Source organism: Perca flavescens, chromosome 6 (genome assembly GCF_004354835.1).
Source record: "Perca flavescens isolate YP-PL-M2 chromosome 6, PFLA_1.0, whole genome shotgun sequence".
NCBI classification, from domain to species: domain Eukaryota; kingdom Metazoa; phylum Chordata; class Actinopteri; order Perciformes; family Percidae; genus Perca; species Perca flavescens.
Genome location: NC_041336.1, coordinates 4,296,252 through 4,322,398, shown reverse-complemented (window position 1 = coordinate 4,322,398; position 26,147 = coordinate 4,296,252). Strand labels below are relative to the sequence as shown.

General features: G+C 41.7%; 2 protein-coding genes across 3 annotated transcripts in view; both read left to right on the top strand.

The window, feature by feature from the left end:
* The window catches only part of LOC114556924 (collagen alpha-6(VI) chain), a 40,892-nt gene extending 36,204 nt beyond the window's left edge, over nt 1–4,688 (top strand). Inside the window, exons 9-10 of one of the 2 annotated variants that reach the window (XM_028580064.1) lie at nt 930–1,505; nt 1,573–1,896. In XM_028580064.1, coding sequence (XP_028435865.1) covers nt 930–1,505; nt 1,573–1,586 — 590 coding nt within the window. In that variant the 3' untranslated portion in view covers nt 1,587–1,896. Of the gene's footprint in view, nt 1–929; nt 1,506–1,572; nt 1,897–4,615 lie in introns of those variants that run through there. The other variant, XR_003692751.1, reaches the window with a different exon arrangement.
* Nucleotides 4,689–20,143: 15,455 nt separating this feature from the next.
* Nucleotides 20,144–25,302, top strand: LOC114557109 (collagen alpha-1(XXI) chain). The gene is made up of 3 exons (XM_028580412.1): nt 20,144–20,240; nt 22,740–22,846; nt 24,124–25,302. The coding sequence occupies exons 1-3, from the start codon at nt 20,185–20,187 to the stop codon at nt 24,708–24,710; spliced, it is 750 nt and encodes a 249-aa protein (XP_028436213.1). The 5' UTR covers nt 20,144–20,184; the 3' UTR covers nt 24,711–25,302.
* Nucleotides 25,303–26,147: the final 845 nt, after the last annotated feature.

Here is a 26,147-nt window from a genome sequence, read left to right as displayed (position 1 = left end):
TCCGATATACTCGTTCTAAACACTTTTCTCTGGGCCAGTAGGCTATTCCGTTGTACAGTCTGGAAAACTGCATTTATGACCATGGTTCTTTTTCAATATCCTTCCAAAACCTTCGCAGCTCGTCTGGGAGATCCTGACAGAACTCCAGCTCAGCGGGTCTGTGAAGGGGGAGAGGCCGACAGGGAAGGCAGCAAACCCAGCCAGCAGCCGCTGCCTGTCTCGGCAGATTGTGGTGCTTGTGAAGTCCGACACTGTCTTATCAAATTTGCAATTAGCCATCAATTTTCATAAAACGGCCCATATTTGAGCTTTACATAATTGATTTCTCGCATACATTTTTTTGTAATGGAATAGCAGAGATCTGCATGACCTAGATTTAGAAGACTAACTGACCTCAGATCGGTTAGTGGCCTATGTAAATTTTTGTGTGTTACAAAGATAGAAGGTAGAGCCAAATGAGGAGGAAATGGGATGTTGACGTCAACTTTTAGCTTTGTCCAGATTTGCCCGTTTTCAGCAGCAGTTTAAAATTGTGAGATTTGCAGAGGAAAGAGGTGTCGTAAAAATAGGTGTCCTATTTACCCTCCAAACTGTCGTTTTTCAACTATGACAGGGTAATATTGGTTTTGCATTCTATCACCCCTTTAAATAAGCATGAAAATGATTTTCAACAACATATGCATGTATGAAACCCATTATCTCCATGCTTTACATATATCTTTATTATTAAGATTGAACAGGTAAAATAAAAATGTGAAAAGGAGTTTTTGTGCTTTTACTAGTTAGAATTGAAGGTAATTGTTGATCAGCAACCCCTGTGCGAGGAAACTCTAACTTTTGTTTTTACAGAACTAAAGTGTATTTCCTGAAATATTTAAACAATCTTTTAAATTACTGACTTTATGGTCTTTCTTTTTTCTTTCAACCAGATTGTACAATAAATAATGCTGACATTATTTTCCTGGTGGACAGCTCCAAAAGCATAAATGAAACCGAGTATGGAAGCATGCGGATCTTTATGGAGTCAATAGTGAAACAAACCACAGTTGGCAAAGACATGACTCGTTTTGGGCTCATTTCCTACTCCGATATACCCCAGTCTCATTTTTCTTTGCACGACTATAACTCCAAACGAAAGGTTCTTGCAGCAATACCAAAGGAGAAGCCAACAGAAGGAGACACCTACACAGGCGAGGCCTTGCAATTCTCATTGGAGTACTTTAACGCTGCACATGGTGGCCGTAAAGAACTCAATGTTCCTCAGATTCTCATGGTAATCACAGACGGGGAGGCCACCAACCCTTATATCTTAAAGGAGCACTCTGATGCACTGCGAGACAACGGGATCATCGTCATCAGTATTGGAGTGAAAGAAGCAAACATTGAGCAGCTGGAGACTATGACTGGTGGCGACAAATCCAAAGTTTTCTTTGTGGATAATTTTGAGGCTCTAGAAACTCTTTCCGAAAAAATGTCTTCTGCCTTCTGCAAATCTACAAAGTCAGGTAAGAGTAATGGCACACAGACTTGCAGATTTTGCTCTATACTTTATCAACACATTCTTACTCCCAGCACCTCAAAACTGACGCTTGGTCAGGGGCCTTTGGCGTACAAACTGAAGTGGGTAATCCCATCTGTGGTGATACTTGATGCTCTGGGTACCCCTTTTGCTGAACACACCTGATCAAGCTAATCAGGTGTGGCTGGAGCAGGGAAAGATGGAGAAAATGATTGCATGCCAGACAATCTGCGGACCACAGGAGGCACATATAGTGCGTTCCATTTAAATCAAAAGTTGGAGCTGGGAATGACGTCACACAGGAGTGGAGCGCGTTCCATTCATACAAGTCAGATTTCACTGTGGGTTTATACTTTCCAGGTAAGCCATTGTTAGCAATACTAGTTGATAACGCATTGGGCTGTTTTTTGTGCATACAAACACTATACATTAGCAACATGTCCACGGATAAAAGTTGGACAGTACTGTGTGTGTACAACTGATTTAATGATACACAAATAAGACAGGTGGTGCAAATAAATTGTATATTACTACAGTTTTCACTACTGTGAAAGCAGCAATGTTGGATTTCGAGGTCTGCTTGCTTGGCGTACTGTACTGTGAGGGGCTCAGACTTCCCAACTCAGAAATCTGAATTCAGGGGGCAGGTTTCTGACTTTGAACTCGGAAAATCTGACTTCCGAGTACAAATGGAACGCACTATCACATCACAACTACCAGTCTCTGAGGCTACATCTACACTACTACGTTTTGGTTTTTAAGCTGCGTTTTAGGCCAAAACAGATGAAGAGTTTTAGCTCCAGTAAATATTCTCTGCGTATACTAACATGCCCAAAAGGCATATCTCATGACCATTCACATGTACTGGGCATGCACATACTGGTGTTAACAGGAAGCAGCATGTATACTCCACCTAAGTGGTGGTAGTTGCTTTTACTATGGAGGAAGAACAGCATTGACAAAAAATAGATAAAAAAACAATAAGGAGTTTTCCTTTTAATAAGTTTGGACCGATGATGAGGTAGAACTGTTACTAAAAGTAACGTGATTACAAGGTGACGAAAGGCAGCAGAAAACAGAGTGGCAGTCTGTCTGACATTACTCTGCCATTGAAAATCATGGATGAATAATTTGGAAATACAGAAAATACATTGGAGAAAGAACAACAATGGTAAAAAGTAAGAGCATGGATTTATTATCTTGGCGATAGGGAGGTGGACCTGTTACCGGTTACTGAAACGTATGTAAGCTACCTAACCGATAAGACTGATTGACGTGTGTCCTTGTTTCCAAAGGTCTCCGTTTGTCTCCGTCCAAACTACAAAGAAACCCCGGAGCCTTCAAACCAAAACAGTGGCAGTGGTGTTTCTATTGACTTTTTTCACAGCAGACATTTGGACTTGTCATAGTAGGAAAAGCACAGCTGAAATTGATAACCTTAACGATGGCTCAGTTCCATCAAGTGTCCCAGTAAGCTAATTCAGTGAGTCAGCATCCACAATACCAGGGCCTCTCCTAAGTGGAATGCAGCCATCATTAATGGTTTTGAATACACGTGCTTTCCCTACTATGACATTTCAACATGTCTGCCGTGAAAAAAGGTCTAATGTCTTTGTCTTAGGGGCTTGGATATGCCGCAGCAGTGTGGACACGTAAATGTAAAAGATATTTGTTTTTAAACCCAAAAGTTGTAGTGTAAATGGAGCCTGATATTTTGCATCTATTCATTATCAGTTTGGAGATACCACTGTAAAATGGGGAGTTGAGTGTATCGTTTGCTATACAGTTATAATTCCAAGGCATAATTGTGTATTAGTAATGTAGACAAATGGCTTTCTCTTTTTTTTGCTTTGGCAGCTTGCAAGACTGGCGATATTGTCTTCCTACTTGATCGGTCTAGCAGCATCAACCAAAACGAACACAATATCATGAAGAACTTTACGACAACATTAGTCGACAGCTTTGAAGTCGGTGAAAAGTTGGTGCATATTGGACTTTGCAAGTTCAGTGACAATCCTAAGGATGAGTTTTACCTTAACAAGTACTACAATAAGGAGGATTTGAACACACAAATCCTTAATGTGGATTACACAGGTGGAGACACCTACTTAGGGAAAGCCTTGGATAACATTAAGGATTACTTTGAGGAGTCACGGGGCAGCCGTGACAAGGTCCCCAAAAATCTGGTGGTGATCACAGATGGTGTTTCTCATGATGACGTGGGGATCGGAACATTACGGTGTTTGCCATCGGTGTTGGAGACGTCCACGACCTGCAGCTCCTGCAGATTGCTGGCACCCCAGAGAGGATGTTCACTGTGCGGAACTATGATGTTTTGCACTCTATCAAGCAAAGGGTGGTTGATGCCATGTGTGATGACCCAAACCCTCCCCCACCCTCATTACCCACAGACTCCCCATGACCCCCAAAACCCCCCACATCGCCGCCACCCGAAAGACTGCACCTTTGATATCGCCATAGGAGTCGATATTTCTCGGAGGACCGGACCTCCTGATGAGGTGCTGATCAATGGCCTGTAGAGGAAAGTTTTTATCTGTCATACTAATGTGTGACATTTCTTTTATATATTATCCATTCCTGCATGTTTTTTTATATTTATATCACAGGTGTGCCTTGTCAATGTTAATTAGTGGAATTTTTTACCTTATTAATAAAAAAGCAAAGGGTGGCTACTTTGAAGAATCTAAAATATAAGACATGTTTTCAGTTATTTCACACTTTTTTGTTAAGTACATAATTCCATATGTATTCATTCATAGTTTTGATGCCTTCAGTGAGAATCTACAGTGTAAATAGTCATGAAAATAAAAAGGAAACGCATTCAATGAACTTTTGGCCTGTACTGTACTTTCATACTATACAAAATTTACTCTGTCATCTATATTATAATATATCAGTTATAGGGATCCATTATAAGTGCTCTATTATCTTAAAAGGAAATCATAGTTTCTGCGGCCTCCGCAGCACTGAAGCTGCACTGCCCCCTCCCTCTAGTGTAGCCAATGTACTTGGCAGTACCTGGCAAAGGGCCAATACCCTGAAGCAGCTCAGACTCAGCACTCACCCAAAAAAAAGGTTTCTTTGTCTCGCTGACACACTTTCTCAGACTGCTTGTCACTCTGTTAAACTGTCTCCTTCTACTTGCAAGAATAATAAAGAAAATAACATAGATAACTCCAGGGTGTCAGACAATCTTAATTTCCAGCTTCATCACCAAACACCAACAAGATTTTTCCACAACAATTTGATGTCAGAAGTGGGATCGGGTGCGAGTTTGTCGGGGATCCAGAGGGTGCATCGGCTGATCACCTTTCCTTTGCCTTCACAAAAAATGGGACTAGAAGGCAAGAGGATAAAGTTGCCCAACAGTCACCGATCGACTCCACACCGATCTAGACGAAAGGAAATAATCTCCTAAATTCAGTGAGAAGTTGAAATTCCATTTTTTCTTTCAGAAAATGTAATTATAAGTCAAAATAATATATATAGACAGTTATATAAATGAAGTAAATTTTGAATTACAAGACACTATAAGACAAACCAAAAGGTTTAAAACAGTTTGTCTATGATATTGGCCACACGTTTTTAATATGGAACAGAATTTGGGGAATCCACAAGTAAAACGTTTTTCTTCAATATTCATCTGTCATGACGTGAGTCAGTAACTGTGAATTCACAAACCCAGAGTTTACAGGGAAGCTCTTACTACTAAAGACGAGAAGATATTTCTCGCTTACGTCCTAGATGTAACGGCTTTAACTTCGATTGTGCCTAGGAACGATCCAAGCTGCATGGTGACGGCTGTGTTTACAAGTACGGGACTAGTATTATTGTCCTTTGTGTTAAATGGGAGTAAAACTGAGGCTGGGAGTGCCTCTTATGGGAATCATGACGGATGGATATGGACTGGAATCATAGAGATTATGGATTTCCAAAAGGGAGGATCTTTAGGTAAACCTAAAAATAAAATGCTGAGAAACTGTAAAGAATAAGTTAAAAAAGAAGCTAAATAAAAAAAAAAAGTGTTCTGGTTTATGAAAGTGCAACATTAAGGCAGTTAATGCAAGAATAAGATAAGATTGAGTCTGAGTTCTGTAACATTAAATGTTGCATTATCGCCATCTACTGGAGAGTGCTGGGATCATTACCTGAGACAGAAATTGTTTGTGACAACGACGCGGAAAAACAGTCTCAAAAGTTGCCACACAAGTAGGAGATTTACAAATATATTTACAAAATACTTAATACTAAAAAATTAATTTACTAATGATGAAATACGAGTTACAAATTAGATGCACTGACACAGATACACATTTGCAAATACAAATTGCTCTGCATTCATGTGTGCATTGTGTTTCACAAGTTGCAAATACTTATGAGACTGTTTTAGCACCATAATAAAATGTGAATATGAGCCTCACGTTTTCAGCTGGGTTTTGATTTCTCTGGTAGTTTCTCCCTTAAACCAGCAGGCGGCGCCATCAGACAGGACACTCAGCAGCAGGGATGTAGAGGAAGTTAAACCAAACACACGCAGTTAAACGGATGTTTACTCACAGGTACTGCACTACTTTACACTTTTAACTACATTTACTTGACTGTCAGACAAATGTATAGTGGAGTAAAAAGTACAATATTTCCCTCTGAGATGTAGTGGAGTGCAAGTAGAAAGTAGAAGAAAATGTAAAGACTCAAGTACATTGAATTTGTCTTTACGCAAACATCTTGAGTAAATTTACTTTGATTCCACCTCTGGAGAAAGGCGTGTAACTGAGTGAACCCCAGTCCTGTTAAATCTTGTAAGTATAATGAATTGTTCAGCCTAAAAAAGAGGATATTTTGGCCTTTTTTGTTTGGAACAGGACTAAACCAGAGTCAGACCGAACCTTTTCTTTTTAGTGCTAACCTCAGGACAAAATATCCCCTTTTTTTAGCAGAACAGAACCAGAAGTGATGTAGTCTACGTCATATTGTCTACATCAGTGGTTCTCAAGCTTTTTTCCAATAATGTTCCCCCTTTGAACAGTGTTTTTAAACCATGTACCCCCTAACCAGCGCGAATAATTTTTGGTAGAAAAAAAAAGTTTAGATAAAGAGGAACACTACAGCGATGTCAGCAATAGATTTACTAAACAACAGCCTTGGACCTGGAAAACAACACAGTCTCACTCCCTACTCATCAAATGTATGACGCATGGTCAAGGACCCTGGCGTCAAGTTTCAACGAAATAGGGGTACCCTTGACGTTATTTTTCGACGAGGGGGTCAGATAGACATTCATGTTATTCCCTCACCGTCGGATATCAACGAAAGAAAAAATCACGCCCCCCGCCCCTTAACTCGAAATCTGTGACAGTTATTATTGGTATTTTTAGCCAATAACAGCTGTTTTAATCAACATTATTCACGAGATATTATCATGGTTTATATGTATTTATTTTAATGTTATTATTTCGGTCTATTTCGGCCAGGGAAGCTGGGTTGCTTTTTTGTTGATTTATATTTTTTAAACTATAATGCTACATCTATCAACATTTATTTAGATGTTATCATGGTATTCTTTTCTTTACTTTAATAATATTATTTCGGTCTTATTACCGGTGAAATATTACAGTATATGCTGTAATACAGAACATTACGATAGGATCCGAGCAGGACGCATTCAAAGCTGATATCCCCCAATGCAATGCGGCCATTCATTTCAAAGAATCGGGCAGCGATCAGCTGGTCTTTAACGCCAGGATCGCTTCAATATACATATATACAGTCAGTGGTTGTGTCACCAGCAACAACACGTTGCTCAGTTTTATTCCAGTAAGTTATGAACCATAATAACGTTTAAACGAATCAGTGGTAAACTCCGGAAGTGACGTAGTACGTCCCGCTCATTGGATACGAAGTATAAAAATATATAATATTCGTAATATTAATGTTTTTTTCTAATGTTGTATTTGAGGAGTTAAACAATAAAGATAGATTTGTCTACGTTTAAACGAATCTGCGGAAGTGATATGAAAATTCCACACCTCGTCTGTGAAAGATTGTTCCACGTTGTACTTGAGAATTTACACAATAAAATACTAATATTGAAACCATCACCTTATCGTCACCTTATCGTGGTGGAGAGGTTTGTGTGTCTCTGTGAACCTGAGGGCTGTGTTGTCTGGAGCTTTGTGCTCCTGGTAGGGTCTCCCAAGGCAAAGTGGTCTCAGGTGAGGGGCCAGACAAAGAATGGTTCAAAAACCCCAATGAAAAAGCTAAGCAGAGATGGAGTGACCCTGCCCGGAGGAAGCCCGGGGCCCCCGTCTGGAGCCAGGCCTAGACGGCGGGCTCGTCGGCGAGCGCCTGGTGGCCGGGTTTGCCACGGAGCCCGGCCGGGCCCATCCCATGGGCCCACCACCTGTGGGAGGAACCGTTGGGGTCGGGTGCGATGCCACATGGGTGGCAGTGAAGGTCAGGGGCCTCGACGGACCAGACCCGGGCGGCAGACGCTGGCTCTGGGGACGTGGAACGTCACCTCTCTGTGGGGGAAGGAGCCGGAACTGGTGCGGGAGGTGGAGCGCTACCGGTTAGATCTGGTGGGGCTTACCTCTACGCACAGTCTTGGTTCTGGAACCATACTCCTGGATAGGGGTTGGACTCTTTTCTTCTCCGGAGTTGCCCAGGGTGTGAGGCGCCGGGCGGGTGTGGGGATACTCACAAGCCCCCGGCTGAGCGCCGCTGTTTTGGAGTTTACCCCGGTGGACGAGAGGGTCGCCTCCCTACGCCTGCGGGTTGTGGGGGGAAAACTCTGACTGTTGTTTGTGCATATGCACCAAACAGGAGTTCGGAGTATTCGGCCTTCTTGGAGACCTTGACTGGAGTCCTGCATGGGGCTCCAGTGGGGGACTCCATTGTTCTGCTGGGGGACTTCAACGCACACGTGGGCAATGATGGAGACACCTGGAGAGGCGTGATTGGGAGGAACGGCCTCCCTGATCTAAACCAGAGTGGTTGTTTGTTGTTGGACTTCTGTGCTAGTCATGGATTGTCTATAACAAACACCATGTTCGAACATAGGGATGCTCATAAGTGTACCTGGTACCAGAGCACCCTAGGCCGAAGGTCAATGATCGATTTTATAATCGTTTCATCTGATCTGAGGCCGTATGTTTTGGACACTCGGGTGAAGAGAGGGGCAGAGCTGTCAACTGATCACCATCTGGTGGTGAGTTGGGTCAGAGGGTGGGGGAAGACTCTGGACAGACCTGGTAAGCCCAAACGCGTGTAGTGGGGTAAATTGGGAACGTCTGGAGGAGGCCCCTGTCCAACAGACTTTCAACTCACACCTCCGGGCGGAGCTTTTCGTGCATCCCTGTGGAGGCTGGGGCATTGAACCCGAGTGGACAATGTTCAAAGTTTCCATTGCTGAAGCTGCGGCGAGGAGCTGTGGTCTTAGGGTCTTAGGTGCCTCAAGGGGCGGTAACCCACGAACACCATGGTGGACACCGGTGGTCAGGGAAGCCGTCCGACTGAAGAAGGAGTCTTTCCGGGATATGTTATCCCGGAGGACTCGGAGGCAGTTGCAGGGTACCGAAGGGCCGAAGGGCTGCAGCCTCTGCCGTGAAAGAGGCAAAGCAGCGGGTGTGGGAGAAGTTTGGAGAAGACATGGAGAAGGACTTTCGGTCAGCACCAAAGTGCTTCTGGAAAACTGTTCGCCACCTCAGGAGGGGGAAGGGGAACCATCCAAGCTGTGTACAGTAAGGATGGGACACTGTTGACCTCAACTGAGGAGGTAATAGGGCGGTGGAAGGAGCACTTTGAGGAACTCCTGAATCCGACTAATACGCCCTCTATGTTAGAGGCAGAGCTGGAGGATAACGGGGATTGTCGTCCGATTTCCCAGGCGGAAGTCACTGATGTAGTCAAACAACTACACAGTGGCAAAGCCCGGGGATTGATGAGATCCGTCCAGAAATGCTCAAGGCTCTGGGTGTGGAGGGGCTGTCCTGGTTGACACGCCTTTTCAACATTGCGTGGAAGTCTGGGACGGTGCCAAAGGAGTGGCAGACTGGGGTGGTGGTTCCCCTTTTTAAAAAGGGGGACCAGAGGGTGTGTGCCAATTATAGGGGTATCACACTTCTCAGCCTCCCTGGTAAAGTCTACTCCAAGGTGCTGGAAAGGAGGGTTCGGCCGATAGTCGAACCTCAGGTTGAGGAGGAACAATGCGGATTCCGTCCTGGTCGTGGAACAACGGACCAGCTCTTCACTCTCGCAAGGATCCTGGAGGGAGCCTGGGAGTATGCCCAACCGGTCTACATGTGTTTTGTAGATTTGGAGAAGGCGTATGACCGGGTCTCCCGGGAGATACTGTGGACGGTGCTGCGGGAGTATGGGGTGAGGGGGTCTCTACTCAGAGGCGAGGCGTAGTCGGGGTGGGGAGGGGTTGCAGTTTGGTGGGCTGGGGATCTCATCGCTGCTCTTTGCAGATGATGTGGTCCTGATGGCATCATCGGCCTGCGACCTTCAGCACTCACTGGATCGGTTCGCAACCGAGTGTGAAGCGGTTGGGATGAGGATCAGCACCTCTAAATCTGAGGCCATGGTTCTCAGGAGGAAACCGATGGAATGCCTTCTCCAGGTAGGGAATGAGTCCTTACCCCAAGTGAAGGAGTTCAAGTACCTTGGGGTTGTGTTCGCGAGTGAGGGGACAATGGAGCGGGAGATTGGTCGGAGAATCGGGCGCAGCGGGTGCGGTATTGCATTCAATCTATCGCACCGTTGCCAGACGAAAAAGAGAGCTGAGCCAGAAGGCAAAGCTCTCGATCTACCGGTCAGTTTTTCGTTCCTACCCTCACCTATGGTCATGAAGGCTGGGTCATGACCGAAAGAACGAGATCCAGGGTACAAGCGGCGAAATGGGTTTCCTCAGGAGGGTGGCTGGCGTCTCCCTTAGAGATAGGGTGAGAAGCTCAGTCATCCGTGAGGAGCTCGGAGAGCCGCTGCTCCTTTGCGTCGAAAGGAGCCAGTTGAGGTGGTTCGGGCATCTGGTAAGGATGCCCCCTGGGCGCCTCCCTAGGGAGGTGTTCCAGGCACGTCCAGCTGGGAGGAGGCCTCGGGGAAGACCCAGGACTAGGTGGAGGGATTATATCTCCAACCTGGCCTGGGAACGCCGATCCCCAGTCGGAGCTGGTTAATGTTGCTCGGGAAAGGGAAGTTTGGGGTCCCCTGCTGGAGCTGCTCCCCCCGCGACCCGACACCGGATAAGCGGACGAAGATGGATGGATGGATGGATATTGAAAAAATTGTGTTTTATATTTAGCACTTTGATTTGCCTTATATATACTATATAAAAAACCTACAGTTGAGTGTTTAGAAATACAGCCTAATGGCTTTTCTAATTTGCATTTATTTTGAATTGTACTGTTGTGAAAAACAATAAACTATATACAAAGAGAAGCATTTTTTATTTTATTTTCTATGCATAGTTTTTTAAAAACGCAATTTTCTAATTTTGCAGTTGATGAATATTAATAGCAAAGACTAAAGGGGAAAAACATGAGTATATTTATCCTCCTGAGACCCAGCCCATTGACTTATGTCCACTGTAGTGGACATTTGAGTTTCATTCCTCTCCTTGGAATCGTTTGTGCAAGTCTCTTAATTCCTGCTGTAGTGTACAGAGGACATCCTGGGCTTTTCAGTGATGTGTTATTTGATTGGCTGGGAGGCCGGGAACCGCCTCTTTCTTTCAATCCAAAATGGACAGCATAGGAACAAGCACATTTTATGGAAAGATAAGAGATGAGTCAAATATTATTATTTATTTTATGATAATCATATATTTTCTTGTTCATTAAGGTGTTAGGAATCATATATTGAGTTCTGATAGAAACTACATTATGTATCTTTTGAAAAATTGGCATTTTATGAATGTCAATTATAGTGGACATCAGGACTATCTTCATGTAAATAATGACTCCACATCTACCAAATTTGTCTTTTTTCGTACTCAAATGATCCTGTTGTCCACTACAGTGGACATTCTTTAAATAAATAAAAATAAAAAAATTTAAATTGTAAGATGTTTTTTTAACCTTAAACAGGTATGGAATCACAAAAAAATCTGATTAGGAAAAACAAAATTTTCCTCGGTTCTCAGGAGGTTATGTGTGGGACTTAGTTTGATTTAAAATCACACTGCATTATTAGTTGTTTTAAATAAATTACTTTTTTGAAATATCAATTTATGGTAGGCCTAACATATTCATTATTATATTCAGAAGATGATCCTCATATCAATCACCGGGGTTACAGCTTGTAGCCATCCTAAACTTTGTAGCCTTTACTGAGACTACCTTTTCAAAATTAAGAAGGGACTAGTTTTAGGAAGCATTTTCAGGAAATTAAAAGGATAAGCAGATTGTTGCTGAGGTTTTTGTTCACAGAGTAAGATGTATATAGCTTTGTGTACATATACAACATGTGTTTTGGCATTTTTGGCACACTTCTACCTCAGCCCTACTGCACAAAGACAAAACTCACACATCTCATTCAACCATTTCAATAGCTGAGGAAAGGGTCATGACATGGGTCAGAGCAGTGGTTCCCAACCTTTTTTCCTTGGTGCCCCCCCTACTCATGTCTAAGAAAAGCTGACCCCCCTTTGAAACTGAAGTTGAGGTAACTCTCGAGATAGAGCTGGGTCAGAGGATATCAGAGGTCATAAATGATGAACCAATCCATCTGCTCCTATAGGCCCAATGGTGTTCATATGGACAACATGCACCTTTGGCTGGAAGGCCTGTGTTGAAAGTGTGTGTTATCATTTAGAGCAAACGCCCACGGTGAATCAGATGGTTTATGTTATACAAGGCTGCATTACAGAGCATTTTATTATGACTGTCATGAATGTTGTGTAGAGGAATAGAAACCAGTCTCTCCAGGCAAGCACACAGAATATGGTCTGCTCTATCTTTATTCTCCATGCCAAGTATGAGCTCTTATCCTCTGGCAGAAGATATGGGTAAACTTAACATTTCTAAACTATAAAAACGTTGATGATGATATAGGCCTAATTGGGACCTACCTCAATTAAAACTTTAAATAATGTTGCTTGAGATTGAGGGTGTGCAATAGTTTCATGATATGAAGCATGGCTGTGTTGCTCTTGTCACTGTTTGTGAAAGATGAGCAATAGATTGTTGCTGTGTGATGTGCTTCAGTCTAGCCTATATCACTTTGTTCATGTTGTTTTTTATTGTAATTATGTCAGCTGTATGATAAAACAATATATCAAGTGTTATTTGTGAAACATTTGAACTCAAGGCAAATATCCCTCTGGGGACGATAAAGTATCTCCTGCTAAGTGGTCTCCATGATGTGTAAAAATTAAAACGTTGTTGTAGGACTATAGCAAACACATCGTTGGAAAGGTCTCAACCTGGAGAGGAACATATGTCAGTCTGAAGAGGATACATTACTCCTGCTTTGAAATATTGACCTCTGAACCTTGAACCCAGTACATCTTTGAAGGCTTGTCATTTAGCAACAGAAGGTTCTACACACATAAAACCAGCTGTTATAGAAAGCTCTGGACCTCCGCTGTCATGTAGATATGGTCACCAAATTACCTACTGTAAGCACTGTCAAATATGGTAATAAGCTATTTTCACCTATTTAACGATTCGATTTTTAAAATCTGATGGCACCAGTGTGTTCTCCATCCCAAAAAACCCAAGGGTGTATCCAAAATTATACACTGCCAACTTCTACTTATGAGAAATATACCAATAAACTTTAAAACTACAACTTACAACTCCCATAAGAAACGCCACAGAAGCTGTTACAAAGCTTGAGCACTTGTAGTTCTTCCGGGGGGGGGGGACTCGTTCGGCTCCTCTTTCTGCTGTCTGCCGTGAAATGGCTTGATTCCATTTCAGATTGAGGCCGCCCGCCTGCCGGCCGAGCACACAATATATGAGACAAATACATGAAACTGTATTTTATTATTATAACTATGTTTATTGTTTAACTCCTCAAATACAACGTTAGAAAAAAACATCAATATTACGAATATTATATATTTTTATCTTCGTATCCGCTGAGCGGGACATACTGCGTCACTTCCGGAGTTTACCGCGGATTCGTTTAAACGTTATTATGGTTCATAACTTACTGGAACAAAACTGAGCAACGTGTTGTTGCTGGTGACACAACCACTGACTGTATATATGTATATTGAAGTGATACTGACCACTGACTGTATATATGTATATTGAAGTGATACTGACCACTGACTGTATATATGTATATTGTAGTAATACTGACCACTGACTGTATATATGTATATTGAAGTGATACTGACCACTGACTGTATATATGTATATTGAAGTGATACTGACCACTGACTGTATATATGTATATTGAATCAATCCTGGCGTTAAAGACCAGCTGATCGCTGCCCGATTCTTTGAAATGAATGGCCGCATTGCATTGGGGGATATCAGCTTTGAATGCGTCCTGCTCGGATCATATCGTAATGTTCTGTATTACAGCATATACTGTAATATTTCACCGGTAATAAGACTGAAATAATATTATTAAAGTAAGAAAAGAATACCATGATAACATCTAAATAAATGTTGATAGATGTAGCATTATAGTTTAAAAAATATAAATCAACAAAAAAGCAACCCAGCTTCCCTGGCCGAAATATACCGAAATAATAACATAAAAATAAATACATATAAACCATGATAATATCTCGTGAATAATGTTGATTAAAACAGCGGTTATTGGTTAAAAATACCAATAATAACTGTCACAGATTTTGAGTTAAGGGGCGGGGGGCGTGTTTTTTTCTTTCGTTGATATCCGACAGTGAGGGAATAACATGAATGTCTATCTGACGGACCCCCTCGTCGAAAAATAACGTCAAGGGTACCCCTATTTGGTTGAAAATTGACGCCAGGGTCCTTGACCATGCGTCATACATTTGATGAGTAGGGAGTGAGACTGTGTTGTGGAAAAAGACGGTAGAAAGAAGGAAGTAAGGCAAGAATAGGTTCACAATAGTAACAAAAACTTCAAAAAACACAGTAGAAAGAAGGAAGGCAACACTAGGGCGACAAAAGCAACAAAAAATTCAAATAAGCGACAAACTTCAAAAACAGCAACAAAAACTTAGAAAAAAACGACAAACTTGGAGAAAAAAAAGCCAGTAGAAGTAACTCTTTGGAACTGAAAACATTTTGCAAAAAATGTCACTTACCCCCTGCAGTCCTCCAAAGTACCCCTAGGGGGACACGTACCCCATGCAGTCCTCCAGAGTACCCCTAGGGGGACACGTACCCCCTGTCGTCCTCTAGAGTACCCCTAGGGGGACACGTACCCCCTGCAGTCCTCCAAAGTACCCCTAGGGGGACACGTACCCCTTGCAGTCCTCCAAAGTACCCCTAGGGGGACACGTACCCCCTGCAGTCCTCCAAAGTACCCCTAGGGGGACACGTACCCCCTGCAGTCCTCCAAAGTACCCCTAGGGGGACACGTATCCCATGCAGTCCTCCAGAGTACCACTAGGGGGACACGTACCCCATGCAGTCCTCCAGAGTACCACTAGGGGGACATGTACCCCCTGCAGTCCTCCAAAGTATCCAACGTTAGATAAAACAAAGTGGTGGAACAAGCTAGAGAAAGAACAGAGAGAGAGAGAGAACGGTGACAACGTTAGATAAAACAAAGAGTTTGGTCATACCGTATAACTCACTGTGCGCCGATGCCATTTTTTAATGTTGCTAAGGAAACAACAGGTCTGGCTACTCCGCTCATTGGTCAGCACTTGACGTAGGTGTTTTTTCAGAAATGTTGAACATTTTTTAACTTCAAAAAGACGCTCTGAGCTGCAGAAAAGTTGGAGGTGGCGTTTAAAAAAGCTCTCACGACTTGTTCGAAAACATGGTTTACTCCGTAGGATTATAATGTAAAACAGAAGCTGGCTGGTTAAAAAAAGACGCCAAGTGTGAACATAGCATTAGCTGTACTTTTGGGGAGCAGGTTATCTTTCATATTTTTTGGCGGGGGGACAAACACCTTTTCTAATTATTTAGGGGGATGTTTCCCCTGTATCCTCCCTGCTATCTAAGACTATGCCGCAAACTGAACAAACACAGTATAACCACTACTATAATTGAGACCAGTGGTTCTCAAGCTTTTTTCAATAATGTTCCCCCTTTGAACAGTGTATTTTTATTTTATTTTTTTATTTAACCTTTATTTAACCAGGTAGGCCATTGAAAACCTAGATTGTAAATTATTAATAATATACTGAAAGCCGTTGCTAACTCCGCCCATCCCTTCAGAGGACAGGACGTCTCATCCTTCTAAAAACACATTTCCTTGTTTCCTTGCGTCATTGCTCTACTCTGCACACTGGCTTCAGGGAAACTTGGATGGAGCACCAGAAATGTTCTCAGTGATGCAAGATGTTTTACTCTACTTGTGGGAAATGTGTCCTGAAATTTACTGGAAATCTGGCCCACGTTTCCTTCACTTGACATCAGACCCAGCCTGGGATTTTACCCCTTCCCTTCTCACTCTTTGCTGTCTACAACAACAGGACTTTCACCCAGGAGACGGGGGTTCGTGTCCCATTCTTGTCCCGCGGTTCACTTTAACGTACATTTTGTAACTACACCCACGGTCTTGTCATAACCAAGTGGTTTAACCCTGCACGTTGAAAAATTATGGCAAAGGGGGTCCAGACCTGGGGCCTCATGTATAAAAGACTGCGCAGCTTTCATACCAGAAGATGGCGTACGGCCAAAACTTGAAAAGTACCTACGCACAGAAATATTCACATGTATAAAACCGGTCGTACGCCAGGTCCTGCGCACCTTTCCTTTATACATGACAATCCACCTGAAATTGACAATCCACCTGAAATTGAAAACTTCACTGACTGAGGTTGAGGTGCTGATCGCGGAGGTGGAGGCGAGAAATTTTTTTTCCATTTGGAGGTTTTTTCATCTTGGATAAGCAATAAAAGAAAATGCCCAGAATGGCAAATGGTGACCGGACGGTGAATGCAAGAATAATAAAAAAATAAAGTTTAATGTCGAAGTGGAAAGCAAGAGAATAGTGGCAGCGCCACACCACTTACAGAACAACATACATCTCTGTGTCAGTGCAAATTACGCATAATAAGCAGTTTGAACTCACTGATGTAATGCCATTTATTTTATTTATTGAGTGTTAGTAGCTCACTGAAACTGAGTCCTGCGCGAGGGAGACCTGACTCAGAGGAGGAGAGGTTAGTGAGGCCAGCGTCTCCACGGCAGGTGACAGTGCGCACAGATCCGCTGTGCCACGCATGGATGAAATAGTAAATAGGACTACAGTAACCGAAATATGTGCAGAATTAAGACAGTCAAGACGGCCCATTGTTTGGTGGACCGGGTACACCTTGTTCACTTTATAGCCTACAAATCATCCACGGGATTAATGACGCATCACATGAGTTAGTCCCCCCGACACAGCGTTTGTTCCTGGGGAGATGGATCCGTGCGTCCCGCCTCCTGTGCGACTTGGATGTCTGAGCCTCAGCAACTAAAGACTCTAGACACTACTGCATTTTCCGAGTAAGATATTTCATCTATGGGAAATACAGAGGATGACTGAAAGTATTTTCTAAGTGGATTTATCAATCATTTTCTGTCCTAATGTTTAACAGAGATCACGTAACCTGCGAATTAAACAGTTGTGTGAAAGATGTGAAACATTGTCCACATAAATGATCAAACTTTTATGGAGTATCAGGGGATATAATTTTTTTGTTCATAGACAACGTTACAGACGTATGCCAGTAACTGTAGTGGAAACTTAATTTTGTAATGTTTAGAGCTTTTCAGTTAGAATTCGCCACGTTACAGAGCCAGAAAAGACTTTGCAGACGGCCCGCACATTCTCACGACTACTCAACAGTTTGCGTGACGGCCCGCACATACTCAGTCAAGTTAAGTTTTTATACATCACAAAGTGTCCGTGAAAACCAGCGTACGCAAGCTTTTCGTGCGTACGCAACGTTTATACATGAGGCCCCAGGTGTCTGTATTTAACGAGTTGGGAATGAGAATGTGTTGGGTTTGTGTACTTTTCCAGATGTTTGTTAGGTGTCTGCGTACAGATTTTGTCCCCCCAGTAGGGTTGCATCATGCAAGATGCAGTCATGAAACATTACAGGTGTGTAGTTGAGATCAAAATGAAATACTCAAAACTGCCTCTGTGGTAGTTCGCTACAGTAGGAGTCTCTAGTACCACATTTTGCCATGATGGCACGCACGCACACACACGTACGCACGCACACACACATACGCGCACACACACACACACACACACACACACACACACACACACACACACACACACACACACACACACACACACACACACACGCACAAAGGAAATGTGGAAGCAATTTAATTACATGAAACGTACCTACAGAAAACAATGTTGCGGCTAGTAAATTGGTGGACTTCACCGTTTGGGTTCTCCTCCCGCGTCGCTGCCTTGGACACTATTTGTTTGTGACTATTTGGATTTATCGCTTTTTAAATACTGAAAGCAGAATATAGTTCCTGTCTTTTTATTTTGCTGAAAAAGTGAGTAAATCAAAAGCTAGTGTAGTGTGTGTGTGTGTGTCAAAGTAAGTAAATCAGAAGATAGCATAGCTGTAAACTTGTAAAGTGCCCCTTGACTTTATTTAATATCCAAGATAAGTTTATTGGAGGACTTCACACTTTGTAATAAGGCAGAAACGATGCCGATCGGGGATCAATGTCAGCAATGACTGATATTATAACTAATTCATAAAATGATAAATAATTTTAACGATGAAAAATAAGACCCAAGCTGTAGAAAAAGGTAACATTTTCAAGTTTCCATGTTCATACTTGTCTCTGTTGGCAGAATACATTTATTTTCTTTCTTCAGAATTTCCTCAAAACTTGTAGCTGTCCCCTTTCAACTGCTGTCCAGCACACAGCTGAAACCTTTTCTCCAGAAATCCCCCAGAACTTCTCCTCTGTGGCCAAGCCACACATATGTTTGCAGCTCTAGAGACCATGCAAACTCCACACTAGGACTGTGAGTTTTGCCAATGATTTCCCAATTTGATTCAAGTCAGATTCATGAGGTCCCCATTCGATTACATTTCCGATTCCATATGAATTAGGTTAGGGCAATTTCTGTTACAATATCAGCTCCGAGATGCACATTCGGACTTTTGTACCAAATACAGTACGTTCTGGCAGGATATCTTTGTGGTTAGCGTGTAGGCTTTATGAGAGAGAGTGTGACGTGAACGCGTTCAAAGCAGACAGCTGTCAGTTATCGAAGCAGCGAACACATTTGGCTCTCGCCAAAATGCATCATAGGGTATTTTTGTGAATGTACGTACGTCAAACTTTACTTTAAAAGCATATTTAGGACCGAATTGCCACTTTTAAGATTCACCGTATACTCGTTTTTGGGTCAAATGGCCTTTTCAATGGCAGTGATAGGGGCACTCTTATGCTAGTCTCAAAATAGCTATTTTCGAAATACTAAGAAGGCTCGACACAACATGAAACTTTGCTTCAAGTATCACCAGGGGCTCTACACCTTAACGCAAGCATTGACAACATTCTTTGTGTACACAGAGTTTACTAAAAATAAAGGTTTTGAGCAACTCACTGCAGCTGTTGTTGTTTCCGGCCGCAGCCATTTTATCAGTCAAAAACAATCGATTTCCGAATGCAACCTAACAGGGAGGAGAGTAAAGACGGAAAGCTCCTAAAACTTAGTTCCATATAAATGCACGGATAAGTCGTTGTTTTGTCGTTATTGAAAAACAATATTGACCTTGTAGTTGAAAAAGGAGCCTTGTATGGAGTCTGTTCATTCACATTCGGATATCGACTCGTTTTGACTGCCGAGGCGGTAGTGGCCGGAAACAACAACAGCTGCGTTGAGTTGCTCAAAAACTTTCTTTTTAGTAAATCTGTGTACACAAAGAATGTTGTCAATGCTTTCGTTAAGGTGTAGAGCCCCTGGTTATACTTGCAAAGTTTCATGTTGTGTCGAGCCTTCTTAGTATTTCGAAAATAGCTATTTTGAGACTAGCATGAGAGTGCCCCTAGCTCTCCCATTCAAAAGGCCATTTGACCCAAAAACGAGAATACGGTGAATCTTAAAAGTGGCGATTCGGTCCTAAATATGCTTTTAAACTAAAGTTTGACTCACGTACATTCACAAAAATGCCCTATGATGCATTTTGGCGAGAATCAATGAGTCACGCTTTTAACTGTGACTCATTGACCTAACCTGTTGTTCTATTTTCTATGTTTGTCTGTGCTGTTAGCCCTTTCTTTCTGTATTTCAACACATGTTTAATCCAGGAAAAAAAGAAAACTCAGGCTGGTGTCCAGGCCAGAAATAGGCCAGGCTCGATTCCTGTGAAATTTGTTTTTGCCAATTCGGATTCACACTCACACAAAAATGTTCTCCTTTTTCTCCTGCAGAATGTGGTGGGAGATGGAGGGAGGAGTCTCGGCAACTCGGTCCTACCCCTCTCCTCCTCCTACCCCTCCTCCTCTTCTTCATCCTTAAAAAAGCGAGGCTGCAGCTACATGACTGTGAGACTCCTTTATTTGGGTGCAGAGGAAGCGCATGTCAGAGCAGATCTGTAAGTAACTTTGAATTTCTTTTCACTTACATGTGCAGTGATAGAAATGTAACAGCAATGTGGATTTTATAAGTTTGATCTGTAAACTTAAAGGGGTGACGTTTAAGGGCTGAAAGAAAATCATAATCTCAATTACTTTGGTCAATATTGAAATCAGGATTATTTAACACAATTCCTCGTTGACTCTCGGGAAGATGTTGCAAAAATTGAAGTTAAAAAAGTCAGTGAAACATAAAACAAATCAACAGTGAAAACCAGTGGAACTGTGAAATTTCCCTTCATACCTTCCCGTTTGAACTTCTTTTCTTCATTCTTCATACGGAAGACAAGACTGAATAAGTGTTTACTTGCAAAATGTGATGTGCAAAATAATAGTTTTTCTTGATTACTTGCTTTTTATGATTGTTAGGAGTTGAAATCACAAACAAAATTGGATTAATTGCACAGCCCTAGTGAAATGTGACTGAGCTGACTCACCTTTAAGGATACTGATAAAAAGAAAGACTTATTTTGGGATGTTGTTTCTTTAAAGATAGACATCTTCAGTAGGAACCAACGGGCTCGGAGCTGAGAGGCAGACTTGTTGTGTTGTTGTGTGGTTTCACGTATTTTTTGACAATAAGACAAATCTAAAACAGCACCAGAACACATGATGGGACTGCAGGGACACAGGTTCCATTCAGCCCGAAATAATTTATTCTGGAAGATGGGTCGATCATAAGCGGGATAGATAAGCACATAAGAAGCTGGGTCCCGACTATTTTAATGAGAGACAGATTGATTATTTTAAGAGGATTGAAGAATGAAGGGGTGCCGTCAATGTGTGTGTGTGTGTGTGTGTGTGTGTGTGTGTGTCTGTGATGGCTAGGGGTGGCGGTGTTTGGAAAGATGTAATATAAACGGTTTGCCAGATTGGATGTTTATACTAGAAAATGTGGAAAGTAGCTGAACTTTCTGGAGGCTCCTAAGAAGCTCTGTGCTTGAGAGAGACTTGTATGTTGGGCTCATGGTGATGTCATTTATACATTTCGTTTATTGTCTATTGTGTTACTATTTTGTTGAATAGTCTGGACTATTGTAGTTGCTGTGTCATGTTGCCAGTTGTATGTTAAAACATTTAAAATTGTTAATCACAAAAAAATAAATTAACACCAGAATAATCCTTTGAATGAGTAAAGTAACTAATATGCCAGTAAGAAACTGTGCCCTCTGGTTGCTATGTGCTACACAGGTTTTTTTTGTTCATGGAGAGTTATCTGATTCTATGCTCTCTGTTGTGCTAGTACCAGTTATTACAGATAAAGTGGGGAAGCTGAACAGCTCAGATAATTACAGGCCAATAGCTCTGGCCAGTGACTTGAGAGGTACGTCCTGTCTACTGAAAACCAATTTGGTTTTAAATAAAAGCATGGCACTGACTTATGTATTTTTGCACTAAAGGAAATTATATATAAATATCAAAATTATTTTTAAAATTGTCTAAAAGTGGGGTCCCTGGTGTTTTAATTAGAATCTTGGTTTATTGGTACTCGCATCAGACAATGAGAGTGAGATGGGGGAATGTAACATCTGTTCCCTTACAAGTGACCAATGGTGTTCGCCAGGGCGGAATTCTGTCTCCTTTTCTTTTTAATATGTATATGAATGATTTGTCTTTGATTTTAAATGCATGTGGTACAGGTTGTAGGGTTGGTGACTCACTACTTAATCACCTTATGTACGCAGATGATTTGGTCATTTTTAGCCCATATAACTAGTTGGAGCTTTTCAAAGTGATTCAAATCTACACTGTAAAAAAAATAAAAAAAAATACTTGTAATATTCTGGCAGCTGGGGCGCCCAAAAAAACATATCAATCTTAAATTGCTTGGGATGATTCAAAGTGGGCCCTTAGAAAGAAAAAGGCTATTCACAGTAGGATATTATGTTGGAGGATTCTTTTTTTTTATTTTTCGGATTCTGTATTGATGTGTAAATTTGGATGTAAAGCTGTTTTAATATCAACACAAAACCTGAGAAAATGAAATAACATAAAAACATTACCGTCCTTTTTTAGTTGTCCTGTTTATAAATGTCCCATATTATTCTCATTTAGAGGTTCATTCTTGTATTTTAGGTTTCTACTAGAAGATGTTTACATGTTCAACAGTAATGGTTTCCCGATGGCCCTGGGCAAGTTAAACACCACTTGGGGCCAGTAAATATAACAATCTACCGGCATGTTTGGGCATTATCGTATCATAATCATTTGATTTGGATGTGCTATTGGCCAATCAAGAATTGAGTTGGCGCTTGATGCTTTCAACATGTTTTTTGACATATTTTATCATATTTTTTATTTTTTGACGTTTTTTTCTAGATTTTTGACGTGAAAAAAAAACGTAAAAAAACCATAAAAAATCTATACAAAAAATGGCAAAAAAATAAAAAATATGATTGATGAAAAAGTTTTATTTTTTTTTATTTTTATTTTTAAGTCCTGTTCTATCTGTGTTGTAGGAGGAAAAAAAAACTCACAAGCCGTTCCAGCATGATGGGAAGAACCACTTTGGTCATCAGCCTCATCGTAGCAGCATTGCTCTCTGCCATCGCTGCTCAGAGAACAGGTGGGGATTTATAACAGACCGTGTAAAGTTGTTTGTTTGTAAATGAGCTGTCAAACACAGTATATGTTTGGGATTCATGGTTTACTTTTGAAGGAACCCTTGGACAATAAACACTGTTCATAACAGCGCAAAATGGGTTTCAAAGTGGCGCACAACATGAAAACAAATCTAAGGTTTAGTGTCATGTGCTTCACTACTGTGAAAGCAGCCATGTTGGATTTGGAGGTCTGTTTACTTTACGTACTGTACTGTGAGGGGCTCTGACTTCCCAACTCGGAAATCTGAATCTGAATTCAGAGGGCATGTTTCCGACTTTGAACTCAGAAAATCTGACATCCAAGTACAAATAGAACACACTATCACATCACAACTACCTGTCTCTGAGGCTACAGCTAAACTACTACGTTTTGGTTTGTAAGCTGCATTTTAGGCCAAAACAGATGAAGAGTTTTAGCTCCAGTAGCAGAAATATTCTCTGCGTATATGACCATTCACATGTACTGGCGCATACTGGTGTTAACAGGAAGCAGCATGTATACTCCACCTAAGTGGTGGTGGTTGCTTTTACAATGGAGGACGAACAGTAATGACGAAAAATAAGACAACAGTTTTCCTTTTAATAAGTTAGGACCGACGATGAGGTAGAACTGTTACTAAAAGTAACACGTGATTACAAGGTGACGAAAGGCAGCAGAAAACAGAGTGGGAGTCTGTCTGACGTTACTCTGCCGTTGAAAATCATAGATGTATAATTTGGAAATACAGAAAATACTTTGGAGAAATAACAACAATGCTAAAAAGTAAGAGCAGGGATTTATTATCTTGGAGCGATGGCGAGGTGGAACTTAAGCTACGTAACCGTTAAGACTGACTGACGTGCGTCCTCGTTTCCAAAGGTCTTCGTTTGTCTCCGTCCAGACTACAAAGAAACCCCGGAGGTTTCAAACCAAAACAGCAGTGTTTCCAATTGTCTTTATCTTAGGGGCTCGGATATGCCGCAGCAGTGTGGACACATAAATGTATATATATATATATATATATATATATATATATATATATATATATATATATATATATATATATATATATTTGTTTTTAAACCCAAACATTTTAGTGTAAATGGAGCCTGATATTTTGCACCTATGCATTATCAGTTTGGAGATACCACTGTAAAATGGGGAGTTGAGTGCATCGTTTGCTATACAGTTATAATTCCAAGGCACACTTGTGTATTAGTAATGTAGACAAATGGCTTTCTCTTTTTTTTTCTTTGGCAGCTTGCAAGACTGGCGATATTGTCTTCCTACTTGATCGGTCTAGCAGCATCGACCAAGACAAACACAATATCATGAAGAACTTTACGACAACATTAGTCGACAGCTTTGAAGTCGGTGAAAAGTTGGTGCGTATTGGACTTTGCCAGTTCAGTGACAACCCTAAGGATGAGTTTTACCTCAACAAGTACTACAATAAGGAGGATTTGAACACACAAATCCTTAAGGTGGATTACACAGGTGGAAACTCCTACTTAGGGAGAGCCTTGGATCACGTTAAGGATTACTTTGAGGAGTCACGGGGCAGCCGTGACCAGGTCCCCAAAAATCTGGTGGTGATCACAGATGGTGATTCTCATGATGACGTGGAGGACGCAGCTGACGTTCTCAGGGATCGGAAAATTAAGGTATTTGCCATCGGTGTTGGAGACGTCCACGACCTGCAGCTCCTGCAGACTGTTGGCACCCCAGAGAGGATGTTCACTGTGCGGAACTATGATGTTTTGCACTCTATCAAGCAAAAGGTGGTCGACGCCATGTGCGATAACCCAAACAGTCCCCCACCCCCACCGGCCACAGACTCCCCATGACCCCCAAAATCCCCCTCCCCGCCAAAAGATTTGATATTTCTTGAAGGACCAGACCTCCTGGTGAGGTGCTGATCAGTGGCCTGTAGAGGAAAGTTTTTATCTGTCATACTGATGTGTGGTTTTTCTTTCATATATTATCCATTACTGCATGTTTTTTTTTTATATTTTCATGACTTTATATGTATTTACTTTCATACTATACGATATTTACTCTGTCATCTATATTATATTATAATATATCAGTTATAGGGATCTATAAGTGCTCTATTATCTTAAAAGGAAATCATGGTTTCTTTGCCTCTGTAGCACTGAAGCTGCACTGTCCCCTCCCTCTCGTGTAGCCAATGTACTTGGCAGTACCTGGCAAAGGGCCAATACCCTGAAGCAGCTCAGACTCAGCAGTAAAATAAGCAGAATCAGCAAGTGTACCGAATTGCTGAGTCGACAAGAATACAGTCCCTCCCTCTGCATGCTCACCCATAAAAACGCTGAGTTTTCTTTGTCTCACTGACACACTTTCTCAGACTGCCTGTCACTCTGTTAAACTGTCTCCTTCTACTTGCAAGAATAATAAAGAAAATAACGTGGATAACTCCAGTGTGTCAGACAATCTTAATTTCCAGCTTCATCACCGAACACCAACAAGATTTTTCCACAACAATTTGATGTCAGAAGTGGGATCGGGTGTGAGTTCGTCGGGGATCCAGAGGGTGCATCGGCTGATCACCTTTCCTTTGCCTTCACAAAAAATGGGATTAGAAGACAAGAGGATAAAGGCGCCCAACAGTCACCGATCGACTCCACACCGATCTAGATGAAAGGAAATAATCTCCTAAATTCAGTGAGAAGTTGAAATTCGATTTTTTCTTTCAGAAAATTAAATTATAAGTCAAAATTATATATATATATATATATATATATATATATATATATATGTAACTCGTTAAAAAAATTAACGAAATTAACGCAGCTGTGTTTGTTTAATTCATGTGGCGGCTGAGAAACGTAATACGTCTACATAACAGCAGGCGGCGCTACTCTGTATTGTTGCCCAAGTAATGAAAACCGGCAACTGATTTGACGAACGCGTCACATGGGTTTGTTTTCTCCGGATATTGAGAGCCAGACTGTCATGGCGGCCGTTCAGATTACGATCTCATATTGTACTAAAATAGTTCACTGAAACGTGTTTCTGAAAACATTTTAAGCGAGAAAAAGGCCGTGCAGTTGCTGAATCTGTCTTCATTTCAGCTCAACAAAGGTCAGTTTAGAAGATTTTCGTCAGATTTTGAGAGACTAGTCACCTCATTCCGCTCGCCATTTCCGGGTGAGTCCCGACTGCCCTGCCGCCGACTGAACATAGGCTCGTTCAAGTCAAACAGTTTCTAGCCGTTTCCAGCAGCCTTCAGCAGGACTAAATAAGCCAAATTGTTGCTG